The sequence below is a fragment of the Aptenodytes patagonicus genome, chromosome 3, assembly GCF_965638725.1.
Source record: "Aptenodytes patagonicus chromosome 3, bAptPat1.pri.cur, whole genome shotgun sequence".
In the NCBI taxonomy this organism is placed as follows: Eukaryota; Metazoa; Chordata; class Aves; order Sphenisciformes; family Spheniscidae; genus Aptenodytes; species Aptenodytes patagonicus.
The window spans coordinates 34,370,427-34,392,424 of record NC_134951.1 but is presented as its reverse complement, the minus strand read 5'-3'; the positions used below and the strand labels follow the sequence as shown (position 1 = coordinate 34,392,424).

The following is a 21,998-nucleotide window of genomic DNA, read 5'->3' as shown; positions in this document are numbered from 1 at the left end:
CATATATTCTAAACTCACATAACATGTTAAGATGCCACTGAATTAAAGCTCAAAGTCTTGTAGTCACAAGAATTTCCCTCAAAACCACTGGTGCAGTGTCATTGATATCTTTGTTGAAGATAGTTTTTTAAACAACAGCTTAGTGCTGAGAATATTTATTCAGGAATTTAAGTAAGCAGCTTTTACAAAACGTCCCGGGAGGTGGAATATGTGGGTTTCAGTCCCTGTCATACTGGGAATGACACAGAATGGGAATGACCTATGTTGCACTTCCTGGGCAAGTGCATGATCTTATAGATCTTTTGTGACAGGTGAGGAGTGACTTCACCATTACTTCTTTCTCCCTCATAAAAAAAAATCTAAAATTTATCTTTAATGAGAAATGAACTCTGCTGACTGTCCAGAAAAATGCACATCAGGGTCAAATTTTGAAATCAGTTACTCAAAAAATATATTAAATTCCTTGGAAACTATGGTTGAATAAATCCTTGAAGATTCAAGATAACAAAGTTTGACTGCGTAAAGGCTCAAGAAGAGATTCTGGAGCTGCTGTCCTAGTGTTTTTTCTGATCTGAATGAATAACAATATTAATAAAATAGAGTTATTTTACTAAGCTCTTTTTCTATCTGGGTATACATTTTGAGGATATTCTTTTATATAAGGGTATGCATATGGATTCGATGTGATATGAAATTCAGGTTTTCTTTTCTTTTTAGAATGACTCTATGTTGCTCAAGAAAAATGAACTTATGAATAAGGCATGTTGCTATCTCAAGACAGTAAGAAAGAAGTTATAGTTCAATGTGTAAGTGTTGTATACATTACAGAAAAATTACGGATGCTATAGCAGTAATGCTATGCACTAAAAGCCCGCCTGAGGTACTCTGTCTTCAGTCTAACAAAGCTGACCTAAGGAAATTTAAGGGCCTTTTTGGCTGTACAGCACCCAAAGGAGGGGGTTAGGAATGATGTTTCAAATGGGGAAAGAACATTTCAGTGCAGGAAATTATAGCAGGAAAAGTATGGTGGTTGTTTAAATGATGGGAAGAAAAGCTTGCTACAGCAAAATCATTGATCCTTTATTTGTTCTTATTTGTTAAAGGAAAAGTGAAAAACGATCTTACAGTATGGCAATATGCAATGTATTCCTTTGGAGTGCCCAGGAGAGGAATCACATATAGTATCTTTCAGATGAGTATTATAGTGAGAATCAATTTTCTGTGAACCTAACAATAACATAAATGTGCTCAGGGATGCAAGAGCTATGGAAATAATATTCAGTCTATAGCGCTCAAAATATTCGATATTTCAATATATGATTAAAAAAATCCATATGACATTACAAGGACAGTGCAACGCAGCAAAGTATATTAGCAAACAGAATCAGATGAAGTTTATTTACTTGTGCGTGGAAAAAAAAATTCTATTTTTATAAAGAAGAATAAAGTACTTTTCTTTTCCCTAACCTTCATTTAAACAGTCGTGGCAAAATTCTTTGAATAATATACATATACCACTAGGATTAAACACATTGTCCAAAAAGTTCTATATTAATGTAATTGCCAAGTTACTTTTAACAGACTCCATGCTAGTAAAAACAAGAAAAATCGAGCCCATATGGTAAAATGCAGCTAGTTTTGGAGTTTGTGAAATATATTGTATAGGCTGCCCTAGATAATGAAATCCTCATTTTACACACAGAACACCTGTGATGTACCAGATGGGGATTCTGTGGTTAGGTGCTTTGAAAGATTTCCCCTAAATATATACTGAGATATTTTTTGTTTATTTGTTTGTTTATTTTAAACAAAGAAGTTCCTTGTGATGATGCAGAAGCTTGCATACCTTTTAGTGCTGATATTAAGGAATGTATGGAAATGTGTGTCACCTTTGTTCTTCTGAAAACTACAAAAAACAGGTATCATACAATCAAATATTTACTTTACTCTCACCCTAACTCCTGTAAAGCCAGTGACTGAAATCACACGGGAAGTGGTAAAGCTTTCTGGATATTTAACTGCAACCAGTAGAAATCACCTCTTTTATCAGGTTGTCAAGGTGTAAATGATGTGGCCTTTGAACTCAAACACGAGGTCATTTTACTTATTTTACCTTGGTTTATTGTTTTGTTTATCTTTAGTCCCACCATTAACATATTTTGTCAACTGTCATTTTATTAAGAACAGCATCACATAAGATCCTTATCCAGAATGTTTTTTTAATTCATACATTGTGCGTAGCTACCACACTTCTAGGTATCATAAAACCTAGATGACGTTAGCTCCCTTCACATTTTACAGTGTTTGCTCCATACACAACGCTATTGTGGTGAAGCATTTCACTATGTTCACTATAACCACTAAAATGGTTATCACAATAATGCTTCTTACAGTTAAATAAGATTAGTACAAATAGTAATTAATATAAACCCATATAAGATGATAGTTCTTCATTTCAAAATGTAAGCAAACAAAAATAAACCTTTTCCAAATGCAGTGGGATGTACGGAAACCTTCACTTCATTCATGTACGTGAAAGAGTATAAAGTGATAAACCACCCCATAATAAAGTTTCCTTTAAAACCTGCATTGCAGTTCTAATTTTTGCAAAGAGTATAACAACTCAACAAATTCAGCACTAACCACAGTTGCAGCTTTTTTCCAGTTCAGGATTCTATCTGAATGAACATTAAAATGGTTTGAATGCATCAAAATGCATTCAATAGTATTTAATATCTTCATCAATGACATAGACAGTGGGATTGAGTGCACCCTCAGCAAGTTTGCAGATGACACCAAGTTCGGTGGTGCAGCTGATACGCTAGAGGGAAAGGATGCCATCCAGGGGGACCTTGGCAGGCTTGAGAAGTGGGCCCATGTGAACCTCATGAAATTCAACAAGGCCAAGTGCAAGGTCCTGCACATGGCTCGGGGCAACCCCCAGTATCAATACAGGCTGGGGGATGAAGGGATTGAGAGCAGCCCTGCCGAGAAGGACTTGGGGGTACTGGTGGATGAAAAGCTGGACATGAGCCAGCAGTGTGCGCTTGCAGCCCAGAAGGCCAACCATATCCTGGGCTACATAAAAAGAAGTGTGGCCAGCAGGTCGAGGGAGGTGATTCTGCCCCTCTACTCTGCTCTGGTGAGACCCCACCTGGAGTACTGTGGCTAGCTCTGGAGCCCTCAGCAGAAGAAAGACATGGACCTGTTAAAGCACATCCAGAGGAGGACCACAAAGATGATCAGAGGGCTGGAACGTCTCTCCTGTGAGTAAAGGCTGAGAGTTGGGGTTGTTCAGCCTGCAGAAGAGAAGGCTTTGGGAAGACCTTATTGCAGCCTTTCAGTACTTAAAGGGGGCTTATAAGAAAGATGAAGAGAGAGACTTTTTACCAAGTCCTGTAGTGACAGGACAAGGTGCAATGGTTTAAACTGAAGAGGGTAGATTTAGAATAGACATAAGGAAGCAATTTTTTACAACGAGGGTGGTGAGACAATGGAACAGGTTGCCCAGAGAAGCTATGGATGTCCCATCATTGGAAGTGTTCAAGGTCAGGTTGGATGGGGCTTTGAGCAATCTGATCTAGTGGAAGATGTCCCTGCCCATGGAAAGGGGGTTGGAACTAGATGATCTTTGAAGGTCCCTTCCAACCCAAACTGTCCAATGATTCTATGATTCTATGAAAACAGTTTGAAATTGTGCCACCTTTAAGTTACTATTTTAAGGTCATGAGATCAAAATTTGATTATGACTGCCATGGGCAAAGAAATCCAATGTGATACACTTCCTGATGAGGTAATTGATGTAAGCTGTAAAAGTTTCAGTATAACTTCATTATAAATATTAAAGAAGTGCAGAGAAGTACTGAGGCACTGTACTCCAAACAAAGAAGAGACTAGAGGTACCGGGGAATATGTGTTATATTTTTATATCACAGATTAATAATGACTTTTATTCCTTATTCACGTACATAAGAGAAAGTAATAGTTCTCGTTTCCTTTTCTTGGGCAGCTGAGAATTGGATTCAAATAATACTGAACATATTCAGAGGCAAAGTGGGATATCTTCGTATTTGAATTTCTAAAGATTTCTTTTATGAATAGATATACATAGATTATTAGACCATTTTGCTTTAGAAGCTCACAAAACCTCTCTGTGAACTGAATTGTACAGAGAAACGGTCAAATTTGCTGTGTAAATCAGTAACCAGCTGAAAGTAGAACAGATAAAAGCAAAAAATTTGGGAACTGAGATGCACTTTCTCATAGTCCATAGTAGTTAAGTTGCTGTACTTTTATGTCCCTGTTCTGCCCCTATTCCTGCTACTTGGGATGTTATTGATTCTGGGGAAAATCTAGTAAGGCCTATAAATCTCACTTTTCTAATGGATGAAGTAAAAGCCCTGAAAGGCTTCTCATATAAGAAAATACACAGCATTCAAGGTTCACACTTGTTTTCTGTAAATTAAAACTATTGACCTATGAGAGCTGAAAAGGCATGATCATAGATTGTGGTCTGAAATGTACATGGTCACCTTGATGCTTTCCTAGGATTGGCAGATTGTCTCTAAGGTCTGCCAAAAAGGACTTACTACAATAGCCATTTGGCTCTGTTTCTTTGAATATGGGAGAAGAGAAGAAAAAATATCTCTCACAAACATCTCTTCCTTCCTGGCTAATTTCAGGAACTGGCACAACAAATGGAAAGTGCTTAGTGACATTTCGGAGTTGGATGAGCTGTCATTTATACCGTGCCTTAAGCATAGACAGCTCTTACCAGCACTCCCGAGGCTTCCAGGTGTCCTGCCAGGACATCACTGTTCGAATTGTGCTCTACCTCAGAGAGACTTCTGTCCCCAACATTGCATCTACTCTTTGCACAGTGCATTGCAACTTTACTAGGAATTTTTTTTTTTCTTCAGGACTGTGGGTTTTTTTGTTTTCAAATGGATTTTGGCAAAAACCTGTTGTTTTTCCATTCTTTGTTTCAAATCCTGAAGTTTTGGTTAAATAGAGTAGGGAAAGGTTATCTGGTGTCTTCCTAATTACTATCCTTTCTGATTATTGTGAATTCATTAGCAGCTATTTTGACACAATCTGCACTCATTTCTTTTACTGTAAAAGGGCATTAGTAGACCAATGGTGCACAGGAACATGTGAAATAAGATAGTATTAATGGACCATGAAATGATCTTAACCAGTAATTTGAGAAGAGGAGGGGAAATGTTTATTTCCAAATTGTCTGTTATCAAGTCTAGAAAAGAAAAAGTGAAACACAAGACCCTCCTATTTCTTTATGAATGTGTATGGCCCTCATAACTGACATACCACAGCTGTTCAGGCACACGCATGTCTTCTTTCTAAAATGGATCCTCTCTATAGCTCTGCTGTCCCTTCTGAGTACAACCTGCAGTGAAAAAGTCCTTGGAAAACTACTACTAAAGACTTCTGTAGAAGTAGAACAGACAACCTTAGTACATCATGTTATGATGTCATTACTAGATCACTTGTACTAACTGGACAAACAGTAGTTTGAAACACAAGTATAAGTGGCCTGAGCATTAATGTACATCAGTGTGCATACTTCTGATCAAATATTTCTATAATTAAGCTTAATATAGATTACATAAAATATAAATTGAACCAATTTGATAAAAAGGTTATTTCCATCATACAAATGACTAAGCATGAAGGAAAGACAAATATACACATATATATTTTAAATAACAGGAAAAAAAAAATCCAACAATACCAATATGCAAACAGTCTTGGTTGTCTGCTTTTATCCTGACATGTAGTGTAGTTATGATCCCGAAATAGTCTAATTCATATTGTATTTATGAAATTTCTTACCTCAAAGTGGGCAAAATGAGCTCTAAATTTTTGTATAGCACTGCTCCAAGGACAAATACAGTTGATTCATCTAGTTCTGAAAAGAGTAAGGAAAAAAGATTGTTAAACTCTCTTTCCTAAGCCTTCATCAGTATAAAAAACTGTGAATACCATTTGTCTTTCTAGTAGAAATTTTATTTTAAATAAACCATCGTTACTTTGAATTATATCCTGGAAGTCTGTCATAAAGATGTAGCACTGTCAGGAATATATCAAAAGATTTAAACCACTGAAAATCACATTTTCAAAAAATCCATCATTGTGTACTGACATCCATGCTAGTTCATTTACCTTTATAGTTAAGTATCCCCAAAGGCTGTCTTTAGAGTTTAATGCCTAGTGACTAAATTCTTTAATGTCAGAGATCTGCACTGCAATGGTATTTGTAAATTGTATCTGAAGCCAGGGTAATTTGCCTGCTGAGCATCCTTTGGTAAAAGTTAGGTGACCTGTTGGGATGGTCCAGTCTGTTGGAGTGGAGCAGCTTCAGGGGGTTCAGCAGAGCTACATTTCAGCTCACCTCATACCACCACAGGTACAATCCCGTGCACAATAACTAAGCATTGGCTTCTTGACGTAGAAAATAATGTCTAGGATTTCTGTAGCACTTTTTGTTCAAGGTGCTGAAATTAAGCCCCATCATTTCCATCTGGGATAAGCTGTGGGTACTGGATTTCTTTTGAAGATGGATAAACCAACTGTTTCTATATAGTACAGTGGTCCTATGAGACAAAGATTCTGAGTTCCCTTGTTGAAGCTAACACAAAATTAGCATGCTGATATGCTTCTTTACCTGTTGACATAGGGGTGAAGATATTTTTTGGAATGACAACCCTGTCTTCTGAGTTTCGTGCCCAATCAACCATTCCTTTTCTTCCTTTCATGGGGAAATTGATGTCAGTTAAAACAGATGCAGCAGGAAGCTTCTGAATGCTAGCCACTAGTAAGAGAAATCACAAAATCAAATAAAATTGTGTTTCGTACTTTAAAGCATCATACCATGATAACAGTACAGCAGTAACAAAAATGTTTAATAATACATTTCAAGTAAAGCAGGAATTTATAGGACATTAACTGGCACAGAAAATGTAATCTTCTGTTTATTATGCAGTTCTACTATGGATTAATTTTGTGGCATTGATCGTATCATTTGTCAGCCAGATTCTGATTAAGTTTCTTAACAGGGATTATTGAATGTACTGGCTTATACCCTGAAATTCACACATAAGGACATCGTCATGTCTTCAGAGCAAATTCTAAAATGATCAAATGTGACAATGAAAAGAGGATGCTGCAAATTGCTTTGGGAAACATCACTGCTAGATGCAGGCTAATGAAGCAATAACAGAGCTTTCATCCCCTATACAGGCACAATTTCAAGATAGACCCATTAAGGAGAGTCACATATTAAAGACCTCATTGTTTCTACACAAATGAGAATAATGCCGTATAGCACTTGATTTCTTTTCCTTGAAAGAATAATCTCCATTCTGAATTCTTAATTATATTTTTCCTTCTAAAAAAAACCCAAACCCCCAAACAACATCACTATTATATCTGTGACAGATATAGAAAGACAGAAGAAATAGGTATCAAATCTAATAACAGGCAGTTTGGAATTTTGTTTATTCATTCTCATTTTCTCTCTGTTTTCTAACTCAATTATCTGGAAATCAGTTTCAGCTTTGCTGTGAAATCGAAGTATGACTCCATGGCAACACTGTCAGTGTCTAGTAAGACTCAAACTACTTTTAAGGAACTGACAGGGCTGCAAGTGTTTATGTACACTGAGAGAGATGACAAACAACACATTTGGAGCACTAGCTCCATTCTTAATGTAAGCCATGTTGATAGCCATTTCCTGTGCAATGCTCTTCCTAATCAATTTATGAAGAGGCTAATGTAGTTGGAAGAGTTCGGACATCAGGACTATACTTTGATCTGCGTAACGATTTCACTGCAAGTACTCTGCAAGGGGGTTAAATATAAAGAGAGTGGGGGACAGCTGTAAAAGCAATCAGAACAGCAAAATTAAAGTAGAAAACCATTAGGTGTCTCATCAGTGGCTTTTATTTGAAGGGAAACTGTAATTCAGATCCAAGAGAAGAGGAAAATTAAGAGGTTAACAATATTAACTCTACAAATGTATTCCTTGATAACTGACTCTTAGTTTCAAATTAGACTGGTTAGGCATTACAGAATCACATTAGTGAGGTGGTACTTGAGGTTATTTCAGGCTTTCCATTACAAAACTATCATCAGGGCTTTACAACGCTAGTTACAAACCCCTCTGGGCTGAAATTGGCAAATGCATTCCCAGCCCTAAAGGAATGCTTAGTCTTGTGAATTTCAGGTGGTGTGTGGAGAGAGAAGAGTTCAGGTGTGTCAGAATTACTGGGCCATAAAATGGATTGCATGTTTTCACATGCAATCAATGGTTATACAGAATATATTAACATTGTTAAAATGGATTTTTTCCATGGTTCTTAAAATCCTAAAAGAATTTTATTTTATTTTCCACATAAATAAAATTAAACTCACAGTTATTTAGTTTTCAAAATTAAATACAGCCTGTATAAGACAATATTGGGTTTTTTATTTGCACAGTATTTATCTGTGTATCTCCCTATCTATCTATCTAATTAGCTAGTAGAGCCTTAATATTTCATCCACCTTTCAGATGACAGTTCCCTTTATTGAAATAGGAAATCAATGTTATTCAATGGAATTCACTCTGCAAAACAGAAAACCACTTTAGGACTGGATAAATGGTGAGGGTCTAGGATAGTACCTCTCTGGACTCTGTCTATCTCTGTATTTTAAATAGGGCCATTCATCATGGTACTTAAGCACTACTTAGAACCAAAGATTCCAAAATATTTGTTACTATTTAAGGTGATGAATAACACAAAAACCTAAACATAAAACCTAAACATGTGGCTTATGACTTATATGCAATAAGCACAATTTAATTTCACAGAAGATGCAACCTTAACATCTGGAGATTTTGGATCTCTGTATAGACAGAGAGAGTACACAGCACACATAAACCAATAATTGAAAGAGATTTGCCAAAATGCTTGCTCCATGTCCTGCAAAGTCTGCTTCTTCTTACAGATCCACACAGATTATTAGGTCATTCTTTAGCCACTTCGGTGAATGATTCCAAGAGGATGTGCCTACTAATTTCCAACATGACACTGACATTTGAAGGTATAAGACAATTTAATGGAATCTCACTGGAGGCAACTAGTTCAGTCTGTCAACATGGCCAGGTAGATACATGAAACAGTTCCCACCTCTTCAGTGCCACTGTGAACTGTATTTTAGTTTTTAAAAAAGCTAATATTCTTATTAAATATTAGTCTACACCTCATTTCAACGAGATCTTGGAGCATGACCAGCTGTATTTCCACTGTGAAATGCGGCTTTGCTGCTTTCTAACTCAGTTTTAATCTGCAGCATGAAATAATTATTTACTTTATTGTGAACATGAAAATCAACAGGCCTTTTAGAGGAGAATGTGTATAATTCAGGTACTGGGTCATTCACGTGTCAGAAGTTCAAATATCAGTTTCTTATACAATTGTAATACATAGATAATAAGACAGAATGATATGTAATTCACTTTGTACTTTATTCTATTCTTTTTATGTTAGGTTTGTATTAGAAAATGATCTCCAAATACTGGAACCCAAATGATTCAGTTCTGTAATTGCCACACAAGCACTTTGTCTTCTCATTTGGAAAAAGCAAAAGTTGTTTGTTTTTTTTTTCTCAAATTACCATACCAAAACATTTTGACCTGAATTTGTGAGACAGAACACTAGCCGATGAGGACATTTACAGGTACTGTGGCAGAAATATTTTTGCTTGTTTATACACATGTAGAAGCTGTATAATACTGGAAAAACAGTCAATGAGAATATTAATAAGAATGAGATTGTAAAGTGGAAAAAAAGGATGAAAAAAGAGAAGAAAAAGAAAAACTAAAATAAAAAATGGTCTAAGCAGAAGTTGAAGAAAATCTGCATGTGTCATTTTAAATTAAGGAACTTTAAAATATAAAACTTCCCATATACACCATACACAGCATGTCTTATCCTCTCAGATAAAACCATATTTGAGTTATTGCTGCATTATTCCATTCTAATCTGACTACAACTTCACGGACAGTTTATGCTGAAGACATAATACTGACAAGTAACCAGCCTGGTCACTCCTCAGATCATTCTTACAGTTTGCACATACCCTGATGTAGACACAATCAAAACTTTTCCAATATGGAAAATTCCCATTTTTATTTATTTGTATTATGGTAATTCCTATGATACTCCAGACATTGCTCAAAAAAAAAAAAAAAAAAAAAAAAGGTAGAGCTTGCATTCATTTGGAAAAATTATTTGATTTTGACTTAACCAGAATGAACCAAAAATGAAAAAGCCACTCAGAAGGCTTTTGGCAGGAAAAAAACTTAGAGACAGAAAGTTTGAATGTACAGAAACATGTTTAGGGTGCAGAATATGTTGCATTCTTTCATTCTCTGGAGATCCTTTCTTGTTGTGGCTCCTATATACCTTCAATTACAATTTTAATATGATTCCCAAAGGTTAAAAAAAAAAAAAACAGTAGAAAAAGGAATCTCTTCCATGGTACTTGACTGTATTAAACATTTGAAGAATGCAGGAAGTAGAATATAATCTTTATTTCTTCAAAAAATGGCACCATTATACTTCTGAATCTTGCAAGTTAAATTTATATGCCCTAGATGGAAGAAAACCTCACCTAGCTATAAGCTGGAACATGGAGAAAAAGCCTTTCTTTTTAGAATTCTTTGAGCATTCTTTTGATGCACATTGGTATAAATTACAAGACAGTGGTTCAATTACACATAAGAACATGTACATATTTGATGACTCCATAATAATTATTGATTCAGAAAAATCTATTTAAGTAGTCTAGTCTAATCAATTTAGTGATTGCTTTGACCCCTAATGGATTCATTTTAATATCCTTTACAAATACATCTCCATTTACCTTTATTTCATTTTCATGCTGCAGTTGCAGACAACCTGTTCAATACTGCTCTACTGAAAATTTCAGAATTGGCAACTACTAACTGTTCTTACTTACTGAGTAAAATAAAATCTCTTTGGAATAGATTAACTCCAAATGCATAGGAATGGAGAATTTTCCATGACTATCTAAATAAGATGATTACACACAGTAATAGGTGAACGATATTTAAGCAATTCAATTAATGTGTCAAAAAAATTCCGAGTGAAATAAAAATTGTGTAGTTCTTGTACACAAGCTCTTGTAGATCATGGTCTAGAATAGAAAAGCTGAAACATATTGCTATGATCCCTATAACCCTGAATGAGTTATAAGCTGCCTAGTGCAACTTCCAGTAGCTCTCTGACTGATCTGGGTTGCTAAATAATAAAAGATAAAGCAACCAAATAAGTATCATGAATCTTCTTCCCTTTCTCTTTACTATCCACCCTTTAGCTTTCCGTGTTGAACAAAAACTGGTGACACTTCAGAATCAGCCCTTTGAATAATATTAATCACTTTAGAACAGGAAATCAGATTTACTGAAAGGCATGACAGAAAAACGACTGGATGTTTGCTCATGGACTAAACACAACTTCATCTCTCACAGTAGAGATTTAGGTTTTAAAACTACAATGCAAGCCGAATTAAACAGTTGATCCCTATCCTTATCAAAGACTGAACCAAAACCTTTAGAAAAGATGCTTAAAATCCGAGTCTGAATTCTATATCATTCATGTATTTACAAAAGAGGATACAACACTGGTTCTGATTCTTCTTTCTCATAAGTGATAACATTCTGGGTTTGTTGTGCTTTACAGCACAGTAACTATGTTGATCCCTAATTTACAATCACTTAAGATACAGAGAAATGGGAATTAATTGTTTTAAAAGGCATCAGTGCCTTGACTGAATTGGAAAACCAGATACAGAAATCTATGGGATTAGCATAAGATGTCAACTTCTGCTTAACCGTCCCTGTCAGAGCAAGAGAGTAGAACTCTGAATTTGAATTTCAGTCACAGACAACAGAGAATGGCTATGCATATTAGCAGCATCATTTGCTCTTTTCCTGTCCTTTTTGACTTGTCCATTGACAGCATACTAGACATATATTATTCAGCATTTAGTAAACTTGAGTTCATCACACAACTGGTTTTGATTTTTCAGGCAGAGGATATTATACTGCCCTTCTGGAACAGCTACTGCTAAATTTATTTCTGGGTAAAATAGTCATGAATAGAACTGCCATTGTGATAGATGTTCAGAATAAAGAATATGAAAGGATTTTTGTGTTAAAATTCAGAATACTGAGTATTTCTGCAAACATCTCTGTTAAGAAGACCCAATTAGAATCATATTTATACATTTTAGAATTATTCCGTTGACCTTAAATGTAAAACCTTTGTTTTTTTATAGAATAAATTAGCCTATTTAAGTCAGCTCATGTTGGATACACGGGGAAAAAAGTCTTGCCTGGCTCATCATCAAAGAGCCAGATGGACATATTGAAGATGATATTCATAACATATTTGCTCTATCCACTTAAACCCCATCACTTTAAAGACAATCTGTGACAAACACAAATGGTGAAACCCCCTTTTCAAGGAGGCAAATCTGTGGATCTCCAGATTTGCTACAGAGCTCTGCATCTGAGCAGGCTTGATGATCTCCTTTAAAATCCTTCCTTCAGTACGAAGATAAATCTACCTCTTACCACCTGGAAGATTATGTACAATAGAAGGACTGTGGTGAAGTGACATCCTCTTATATGAACATAGGAATAACAGCCAGGTAATTTTCCCTCTGCAAATAATACCCATGAAATCTCCCCACAGTGAACCAACATCAAACAACGGTCAGAAAAACACTCCTAAGAAATTATAACTTAACAGATCTACTACTTCTTAAGACTATCAACACAGAAATTATGTCTTCTTAAATTAGAACCTTGTTATGCCCTACTGCTCCATTGGCAGACAAGAGAGGGATGTCCCTAGAAGCCTGCTGTGCTCTTGCATCCCTGAAGCTCATCAGCCCATAGCAGCTACCCTCTGACTATTCAAGCTTTGGGCAGCAAGACACACTACTGGTACAGGCAGAAGTAGAAGTAGACATTTCATAGATATTTTCACTAATCAGGCATGAGTTCTGCATGAGTCCTTCCTTTGGTGTCAAGCAAACTGTGCCTTAAATGGGCTCTCTGTTTGAAGGTTAAGAATAATGCTTTAGGTTAATCAAGAAGCTACCTTAACAGTGATCTCTGAATATTTCCCTTCTGTATTCCATAGACATTGCAATGAGGAAAAGAGGTACTTGTTACCCTTTTTGTTGTAAAATAATACATTTATCAGTGATAAGCACCGTAGGGAAATAGCTAATTTCTATTTTGAGCTTGCAAGCCACCGCAGTCCTTTAAATAATATGAAGAAAAAGTAAACACACGAACAGTCACATAACTGTATGATGTCTGAATATGCTCCCAAAAGCCTGTAACAAATGCCAGCAATACACTACCATATGAATAATATGAGCAGTATAATATTTAGGATGAGTTAGAAAGCAGCATGGCTTCAGGCAATGATCAGGATGCATTTAATAAGCACTCAGATCTCTTCTGCTACTTACGTAATTTAAAAAAAAAATAAATTCATAGGCAACAGGCAAGTGTTTCCTCTTGGTTTTGTGTACTTTTGTTGTTCAGTACCAAATTCTGTATTTCAGGAACAACTCAGGAATAAACTAATTTCAAAGACTCATGAAATATCACATATGCATACACATTATCTTAACTGGTTTCTGATGGCACATTTGTTATGATAAAAAATCTAGCTTGATAAAATTAAAATAGGTAAAGCATAAGATTACAATTCTTCTTTTTCCAAACCTTTCCTTGTTGCAGGTGTGGACGTAAAAATGGAAAATAAAAAATTAAAAGCTTGAACAGTAATTAGAACATTAAGAATTGTTGTTATGGACAATAAAAGCCTTTTTTAAAAAAAAAAAAAGTTTATGCAAACTATTAAAGTTTACTCCCTGAGAAAGAGTTAGTGTATAGAAATGGCCATAGCATCATAGAATTTGTCCATGTTCCAGATGCTAATTCTGCATGTCCCCCTAGGGGAAAAAATAATAATCTTAGCATTTTTATAATTTTTAATCATTGTTACTATTTACTTACTACTAATGCGTACTGTAAGATGAATATGACTATTTGCAGCTGGCCAATGTGGAATGTAAAGAACAAAATCACTTTTAAATTTGCAGATCTGAATCACAAGTTTGAAGAATACCCAACTGAACTCATGAAAATGTAAACAATTTTTTTATGAGCAGTCAGAAGAAAATGTGTTCTCATGATAAATGGAATGCTTACTGAAATATGTAGTTATTCAGATAAATGCTTTAAACAAAACATTGTAGGAGGCTGTACTTCATTAACTAGAGGACAACTCCATCTTCTGGGGGTTATATTGAAGAAGATGAAGACACTAACAGCCAAAGAGACCCAGAGCCATATCCAAGGTACTCTGTGTTTCTGAAAGAGCTTTATTTTTTTCCATTCCTCTTAGTATTACTGTGCATTCATGCTACTAAGACTAAGGCCTCCCTTAGCAACTCTTGCCTTGTCATAAAGCACTTCTCAATGAAAAGACTCAGCATAAAGCAAGACAGAAGATGGAGGCTGATGCAGGAGATAGAATGAGTTGGCATTTAAGTGCATGAGTTTTAATGTTACAGACATAAAGGTGAAAACCATGGTAATACTGAGGGGACAAGGCCACCTGCAACATTATTTTAGATTGACTGCATGGGGAAGGTGCAGAAATCAAGCATTTTTCAATTTCATAAGGTGACTAGAAAAAGTGTCTGTGCTGGTGATTCTAGCTGATAATGCAAGAAAAAGAGGGAGACTGAAGGTAATGTTAAGGTAGTGAGCTCAGAAGATGGGAATGACAATGAAGCTGTCATCAGAGAAAGGGAGAAAGAAGAAAAGCCGAGAGAAAGAGATCATTCATATGTTTATTTATTAGCTTTACTGATGATTAGATATCCACTACAAACTATTAAAAAGATAGACAGAGAGGGCTTGACAGAGGACAAGAGATCAGTAAGGGGGCAAACAGATGTGAAAATCATTAGCAGGGCATTGATAAAAATATTCCCTCAACATTACATTGCTTGGGGACATGAAGAGCAGAGGTATAATGATCGCTTCCCAGAAGTAGTAAATTGAAGCAAAGGAAAGATGTCCATCATCTTACCTCTAGGGAAATGACAACTAAATCCTACCACTCATAAATCTAGAAAGATGTGAACTAAGTTATGCAGGATATTGAAGTGAATTCTCAGGCATGGAGATAGAAGATTTGATGTATAAAAGCCACACACAGAGGAAACAAAATAAAGCATGTGAATCAATATATGTTTCTAATCACAGCTTTTTGTAGCAGACTAGAAACAGATCTCTTATATTTTATTATTGAACAGCTTTTTTAATCATACAAAATGGCATCTTGAAGAACTTTCAGATACAACTATGAGCAAATTAAAAATGAAAGAACTGTAAATTACTCTGGCATAGAATCTCGGAGCATTAAGAGTATTAAAGTGGCTACTGAATCCTAAAAAGTAGAGCCTGATTGTATTGGGTTTGTGTGGCAAGGTTTTGGTAGTGGGGGGCTATAGGGGCGGCTTCTGTGAGAAGCTGCTAGAAGCTTCCCCCATGTCCAACAGAGCCAATGCCAGCCGGCTCCAAGACAGACCTGCCGCTGGCCAAGGCCGAGCCAATCAGTGACGGTAGTAGTGCCTCTGGGATAACATATTTAAGAAGGGGGAAAAAAAATCTGCACAACTGCAGCTGGAGGGAGGAGTGAGAATATGTGAGAGAAACAGCTCTGCAGACACCAAGGTCAGAGAAGAAGGAGGGGGAGGAGGTGCTCCAGGCGCCGGAGCAGAGATTCCCCTGCAGACCATGGTGAAGACCATAGTGAGGCAGGCTGTCCCCCTGCAGCCCATGGAGGTTAATAGTGGAGCAGATATCCTCCTGCAGCCCATGGAGGACCCCACGCCGGAGCAGGTGGATGCGCCCAAAGGAGGCTGTGACCCCGTGGGAAGACTGCGCTGGAGCAGGCTCCTGGCAGGACCTGTGGACCCGTGGAGAGAGAGAAGCCCACACTGGAGCAGGTTTGCTGGCAGGACTTGTGACCCCGTGGGGGACCCACGCTGGAGCAGTCTGTTCCTGAGGGACTGCACCCTGCGGAAGGGACCCACATTGGAGCAGTTCGTGAAGAACTGAAGCCTGTGGGAAGGACTCACATTGGAAAATTTTGTGGAGGACTGTCTCCCATGGGAGGGGCCCGATGCTGGAGCAGGGGAAGAGTGTGAGGAGTCATCTCCCTGAGGAGGAAGGAGCAGCAGAAACAATGTGTGATGAACTGACCCCAACGCCCATTTCCCATACCCCTGCACTGCTTGGGGGGAGCAGGTAGAGAAAATCAGAAGTTAAGCCTGGGAAGAAGGGAGGGGTGGGGGTAAGGTGTTTTAAGATTTAGTTTTTATTTCTCATTATCCTACTCTGATTTGACTGGTAATAAATTAAACTGATTTCCCCAAGTCGAGTCTGTTTTGCCCATGACAGTAATTGGTGAATGATCTCTCCCTGTCCTTATCTCGACCCACTATCCTTTCGTTATATTTTCTCTCCCCTGTCCAGCTGAGGAGGGGAGTGATAGAGCGGCTTGGTGGGCACCTGGCATCCAGTCAGGGTCAAGCCACCACACTGATTAAAAGCCATATCCTACAAAACAGTAGATATGGAGGAAATATTTGCAGGCGGTCCTCATTTTTACAGCAATTCACCAGGTATGTACAAACTTCTCCAAGTGCCTTCCCAGAAGTGTTCCAATCAGAGCATCTCAGTGCTTGCTTTATACTTCGGCTCCAATAAGATTGAGGAATTAGACAGAGCAGCAGGTAGATCCTCAAAAAGCTCAAGCCTGTAGCTATGTTTACTGACCAGACTGGTCCCCTGATCAGATGCATCTGCATCTGCAGTTGCTTTCTTTTTTAAAACCTGGCCAAGTCAGAGAAAACACTGCTGGTCTAACACTGTCTGTTAGACTACTGATCTAATGTTTTGAGTACTTCAATTAGGAAGATCTGCATGCAATCAAGTCCCCTCTGAAGAGGGGATCCCCATATGAAGGAATTATAAACCATACCTTCCTCACCTTGGATGAGAATATCCATTAGGATTCAAGGCTATCACCACCAAAACCTGAGCTGTCTAGGAGGAAAGGAGGAGCAAAACTGTATTGGAATACTCATTTGAGAACAGGCACAATACATAAACCAAGGGTTCAGAAGAAAGGCAGGTTTGCTTAATTCATCCCAGATAATTGAGAGATGTCTCCAATTAGTGCTTTACTAAATTCTTGACTCTACCAACTTAGGAGACAGAAAGAATTCAGCCATAAGCTTAACATTTCCTGGTCAGCATCAAATTACTTCTCTAGTGGATATCTTCCATTCTGAGTTTTGTATTGAACCTGGAGACCAAGCTGTCATAAGCCAGTGCACCACCAACACACACACAGCTCTACAGCTTTAGCTGCCCATGCTCAAAATCAGCTCTGATATGATGCAACTTTGTAACTTAGGTCAGACTACTGTGAAAAGGGCTGTGAGAATTGGGGGTCCGTGCCCCTTCACTCAGGAGCTACAGTTAAGCTGAATCAGCTGTGACTGTGCATGGCCATGTATTTTGGTTATCTGAACTTTGACTTGTGGATTTGGTGTCAAGGTCAAGCGGCATTGGACCTGCCTTTTCACTATGGGCTTGCCTGGAGACCACTGGACTGTTAGCTGAATACCACCACTGGACTGGATCCTGACCCTCACACCGTGACTTGACTTCCTGGCTTGATGTCAGATCTGTCTCATCACTATGGACTTGTCTGGTGATCTAGAATATTAGCTGGGCCTGGCTACCATCACAGACCTTCTCTGTTCTTGTCTGGGTGCTGTGGGACCTTGCCTTTGCCAGCAAAGGCCACTGTGCATGCCCTGCTGTCTTCTGGTTTCCCTCACAGAGCAGCCCACTTCTTCCTTCTCCCTGAACCCAGCATCTGATAAGCAGGTGCTACAACATCTACCCGGTAAATGCCTTCAAGACAGACTTGAGCAGAGTCATACAGAAATCTGAAACAGAACTGTTACAGAAACACAGGCCTCCTGTGTCTCAGTTTCATGTTCAAGCCATGATTCTAACCTTCCCCACACGAATTCATAACTAGGTCTTTGTTTTCTGAAGGCATGTCTAATTCATCTTGAATGTTCTCCATGGAGGAGATAAAGTGGATTAAGATTTGCTTAAGGGATTGTAAAAAGTTGTCCTGGGGCACTGTGAAATCTTATTGTCAGGATAATGCACACATGCTTTATTTAAATTGTTTACATCATGCATGGCACAACGAAAACTCAGTACCTCAGTGGGACATATAGACACTATCCAATATAAGTAGTAAGTAATACTAATTAGACAGAGTTTGATTTACTTGTTCACATTGTTGAATTCTAAATTAACTTTAATAACTCAGGAGAAATATCTCAGAGTTATTATGGTCATTTCAATAAAACAACTGCACAATGAGGAGATGCTTTAAAAAACATCTAACTAGAAAATTGGGCCTATAAAGAATGACAGAGCTTGGTTATTATGAGCTGTTATAACGCAATCACATGAATCACTATGGCATGTGGACCTTGTGCTCAGCTCTTGTTATCCAATTCTGGTTATCTCATCTCCAGCATCCCCTGCTTCTTCCCTCCCACTCCCCCCAAACAAGACGTTTTTCATGTTTATCAAAGTTGTGGGAGGAAGAATCAAAAAGATCCAAGCAGCTAAGAAAGGAATGAAAACCAACAGTCAGCTAGTCAACTAAGTCAAATGTTATACCATTACTGTTTCCCTTGTCTGAATTCAGGTGCCTTACATGCCCATTAATTTTGAGTGCAGTTGACAGAGAAAGATAGAGATTCCTCATTAGGGTTGTTTGGGCTGCCTTCTCAGGGTTTTAAAAGATCATATGAATTTTGTATATATTGCATAGTGAGCTTAAACTGCATTTTAGGAATACTGGATTAACCCTTGCCTGTGACCGAGTACATAAAATGCAAGCACATTATTCCTGAGATCAGTGCCAAAGCTAATCATAGAATCTGGTCAAAACATTTAACTGAAGATATAACATAGCTTTATACCTGCAGCAGATAATTCTTAAAATTCTAATTCTTAAAAAGTCTATTTAGATTCGGACTGACTTTTCAGATGCCCTTACAGTGCCTTCAGTTTTGCTTTTACATGCAGTAGAGAACTACCACTTTGGACAGCTAATCTGTAGAAACTACTATGAATAAGAAAACATCTTCTCTGGTTTTCCTGAGGCACAACAGATGCCATCAAAAGGAGCCTTCGTCATGCCTGGCTCTGCAACATTTGCATTACTAACATATACACCTGATAGGACTCTGCTGTCTCTTTGGCACTACATCCTATCTGCAACCTATTTTCTGCTACAGTTATTCCAACACAAATTTTGGTTTTATTGCTATTGCTATTTCTTTAATTTCTTGTGCTGTTCATTGCAGTATGTTTATGAAATATATATTCAGAATAGGAGTCCCCCAAACTGAAACTATACTGTTTTGGCTAACTATCCCTAATTTCCTGGAAATATTGCCTGTAGGTAGAAGCTCTATAAAGTTAAAATTCGATTCTACAATGTGCAATACTCCAGAAAACACAATTATATCTATGATATAAAATGGAAAGGAAGAGTTTACTCCAGACTGTTTGCTCATGTTATTTCATAAAAAATCATGGTGAATTATTTTTAATTGGAATATCATGAATGTGAAATATAGAAATAAGAAGCAGGGATGGAATTTTTGTTTTCTGCTGAACTATAGTTTTTGGGACCCAACAACATAACACAATTGTTTCAATTAATTTCCTGTACCTGAAACCACTAACACAGAGTGACTGAATTTATATGCCAGAGAAGCTGTTAATTTACTGAAAATTTCTACAAATTCTGTTCAAAAATAATCTATACTTTTAATCTTGAAAAATCATTCAGAATCAAGTATTCTACACCCGAGTCCAGTTTTGCTATTATTGCCATGCCATATTTGGGATAACTGTCATTATCTCCACAGTCAGATCTGGGGGATAGACAGAAAAAGAATATTTCTTGCCTTCCAATAGCATTTGACCACTTAGAAATCATAATCCACAGTCAAGGTGGCTTTCCTAGTACAAATAATTCCCTGGAGAAATGGACAATCAAAAAGTGCCATTTTATATTATCCCTTTTCCCCACCATATCCTGATTATAGCATTGTTACCCAACAAGCAGTATATTACAGGATGCTGGAAAGAAAATTGCTTTTTTTCCCTTTAGTTATTTTCCCCTCTCTGTTCTGTGTAGTTTTTACAGTGCTATTGCTTTTATAGAATATTTTTGATGTACTAAATGGGTTTTCTGTCCCTAATCCCAAAACATCTAAATGGTGCTTTATTGGAAACCAAACTAACTGCACTCTGGTGGCAAACATTCACAACAAAATTTCTAAACTGAATGAAAGAGGAACAAAGTTAAGGGTCAGTGTAAGGATGCTCAGTTATTTGATAATATTTCAAAGCAGTATCTTTTCTGCAGAAGCACAGATGTGGACAGCATAATCTGGACCTATCTTGATATGAACTGTGGCTATTAATTGTCTTGATGATTTAAACATTTGAGTTCTACAGTTATACTATGTTTATTGCAAAGGGGCATCTGAATGGTAATGAAGCATTTTCAAAAGGTGCTCAATGTCATCATTCAGCAAATGAGACTCAGTGCATGTGCTGAGATGACATACTGGTTGCACTGCTTGGAGCAGGAAATTAATCGGACACAGAAGAAATTTTTTCCCAAAACCTACACCAACATTGACATAAAGATTAAAAATGGAACTGATGAGAATTTAGCATAAGCAATATAAGAAGTAAAATCAGTTAAGTGGAACAGCTAATTTAATCACATTAATAGGAATAAGCAAATTTTATTATTCAACAGAGGTATATAAGATTGGAAATTATATACGAGATAGGAGAAGAGGGGGATGGAAGCCCTTAAACAAAACCTGCAAGTATGTTTTAATAAGTAATTCCTTAGGCTTTTTAATAATGACCTATTATATTTAGGTTAAGTTTATGAAATTTTTATATTATGCTTTCTTTAATTTTTAGTTCTTTATGTCACAGATTAAATTCAGCCTGGGCCCAAATGATTAAACTGAGAACAAAGAACCTCACTGGAACAGTATCTTGACCTTGCTTTTGTTACATTCCTGAGAAAACCCTAGCCACCAACTACAGAATCATTTTCTCCTTTAGTCCAAAGCTCAATATACTATAGATTTGATCTGAATGAAAAAAATCCTACCCATTTAGATACTTCTACTAAATGAAACTATTTCAACATGAAAGATTAAGATGGCAATATAAACACTGAGCCGTAATGTTTTGTACCACCAAGAGGTTCAAATGCTGTGAAGAAACAAAATTATGTTTTGGCAATTTAGCAATACTTAGCTTGTCAGACAGCCTGTGATAACTGTCCACCACAGCTGGGAGGTAACATAACTTTGTTTAAGCTGTTTTAATGGAAGGTTTGGCCTTATTCCAGTGAACGCTAAATCTAAAAAAAATCTAAAAAAAAAAAAAAAAAAATTGCAGGTTGAACAATCCAATTTCATATCCAGCTATAGCTAAGACAGACTTTAAACATTGCTAAAACCAGTGACAGTGCAGACTAATGTGAGCATAGAGAATGCTGAGTGACAGGTAAAAATTTGGATCCAGCAGCTGGTGCCATCAATAGAAGTTATATCCATAGGAAAAAAAATCCATAAAAAGCACGTATGTGACTCACTAGACAGAGACTCCCTCAAACCATACATTAAAAAGCTCATTAATAAATATGTTGTTAGATAATTTAAAG

At 37.1% G+C, this 21,998-nt stretch overlaps 1 protein-coding gene across 5 annotated transcripts in view; it reads right to left on the bottom strand.

Moving 5' to 3' along the window:
* Positions 1 to 21,998, bottom strand: part of ADGRB3 (adhesion G protein-coupled receptor B3) — a 489,817-nt gene that overhangs the window by 194,966 nt on the left and 272,853 nt on the right. For all 5 annotated transcript variants that reach the window (XM_076332999.1, XM_076333002.1, XM_076333003.1 and 2 more), the window contains exons 13-14: positions 6,683 to 6,829; positions 5,851 to 5,926 (exon numbers count right to left, since the gene is read on the bottom strand). In XM_076332999.1, coding sequence (XP_076189114.1) covers positions 5,851 to 5,926; positions 6,683 to 6,829 — 223 coding nt within the window. The remainder of the gene's footprint in view (positions 1 to 5,850; positions 5,927 to 6,682; positions 6,830 to 21,998) is intronic.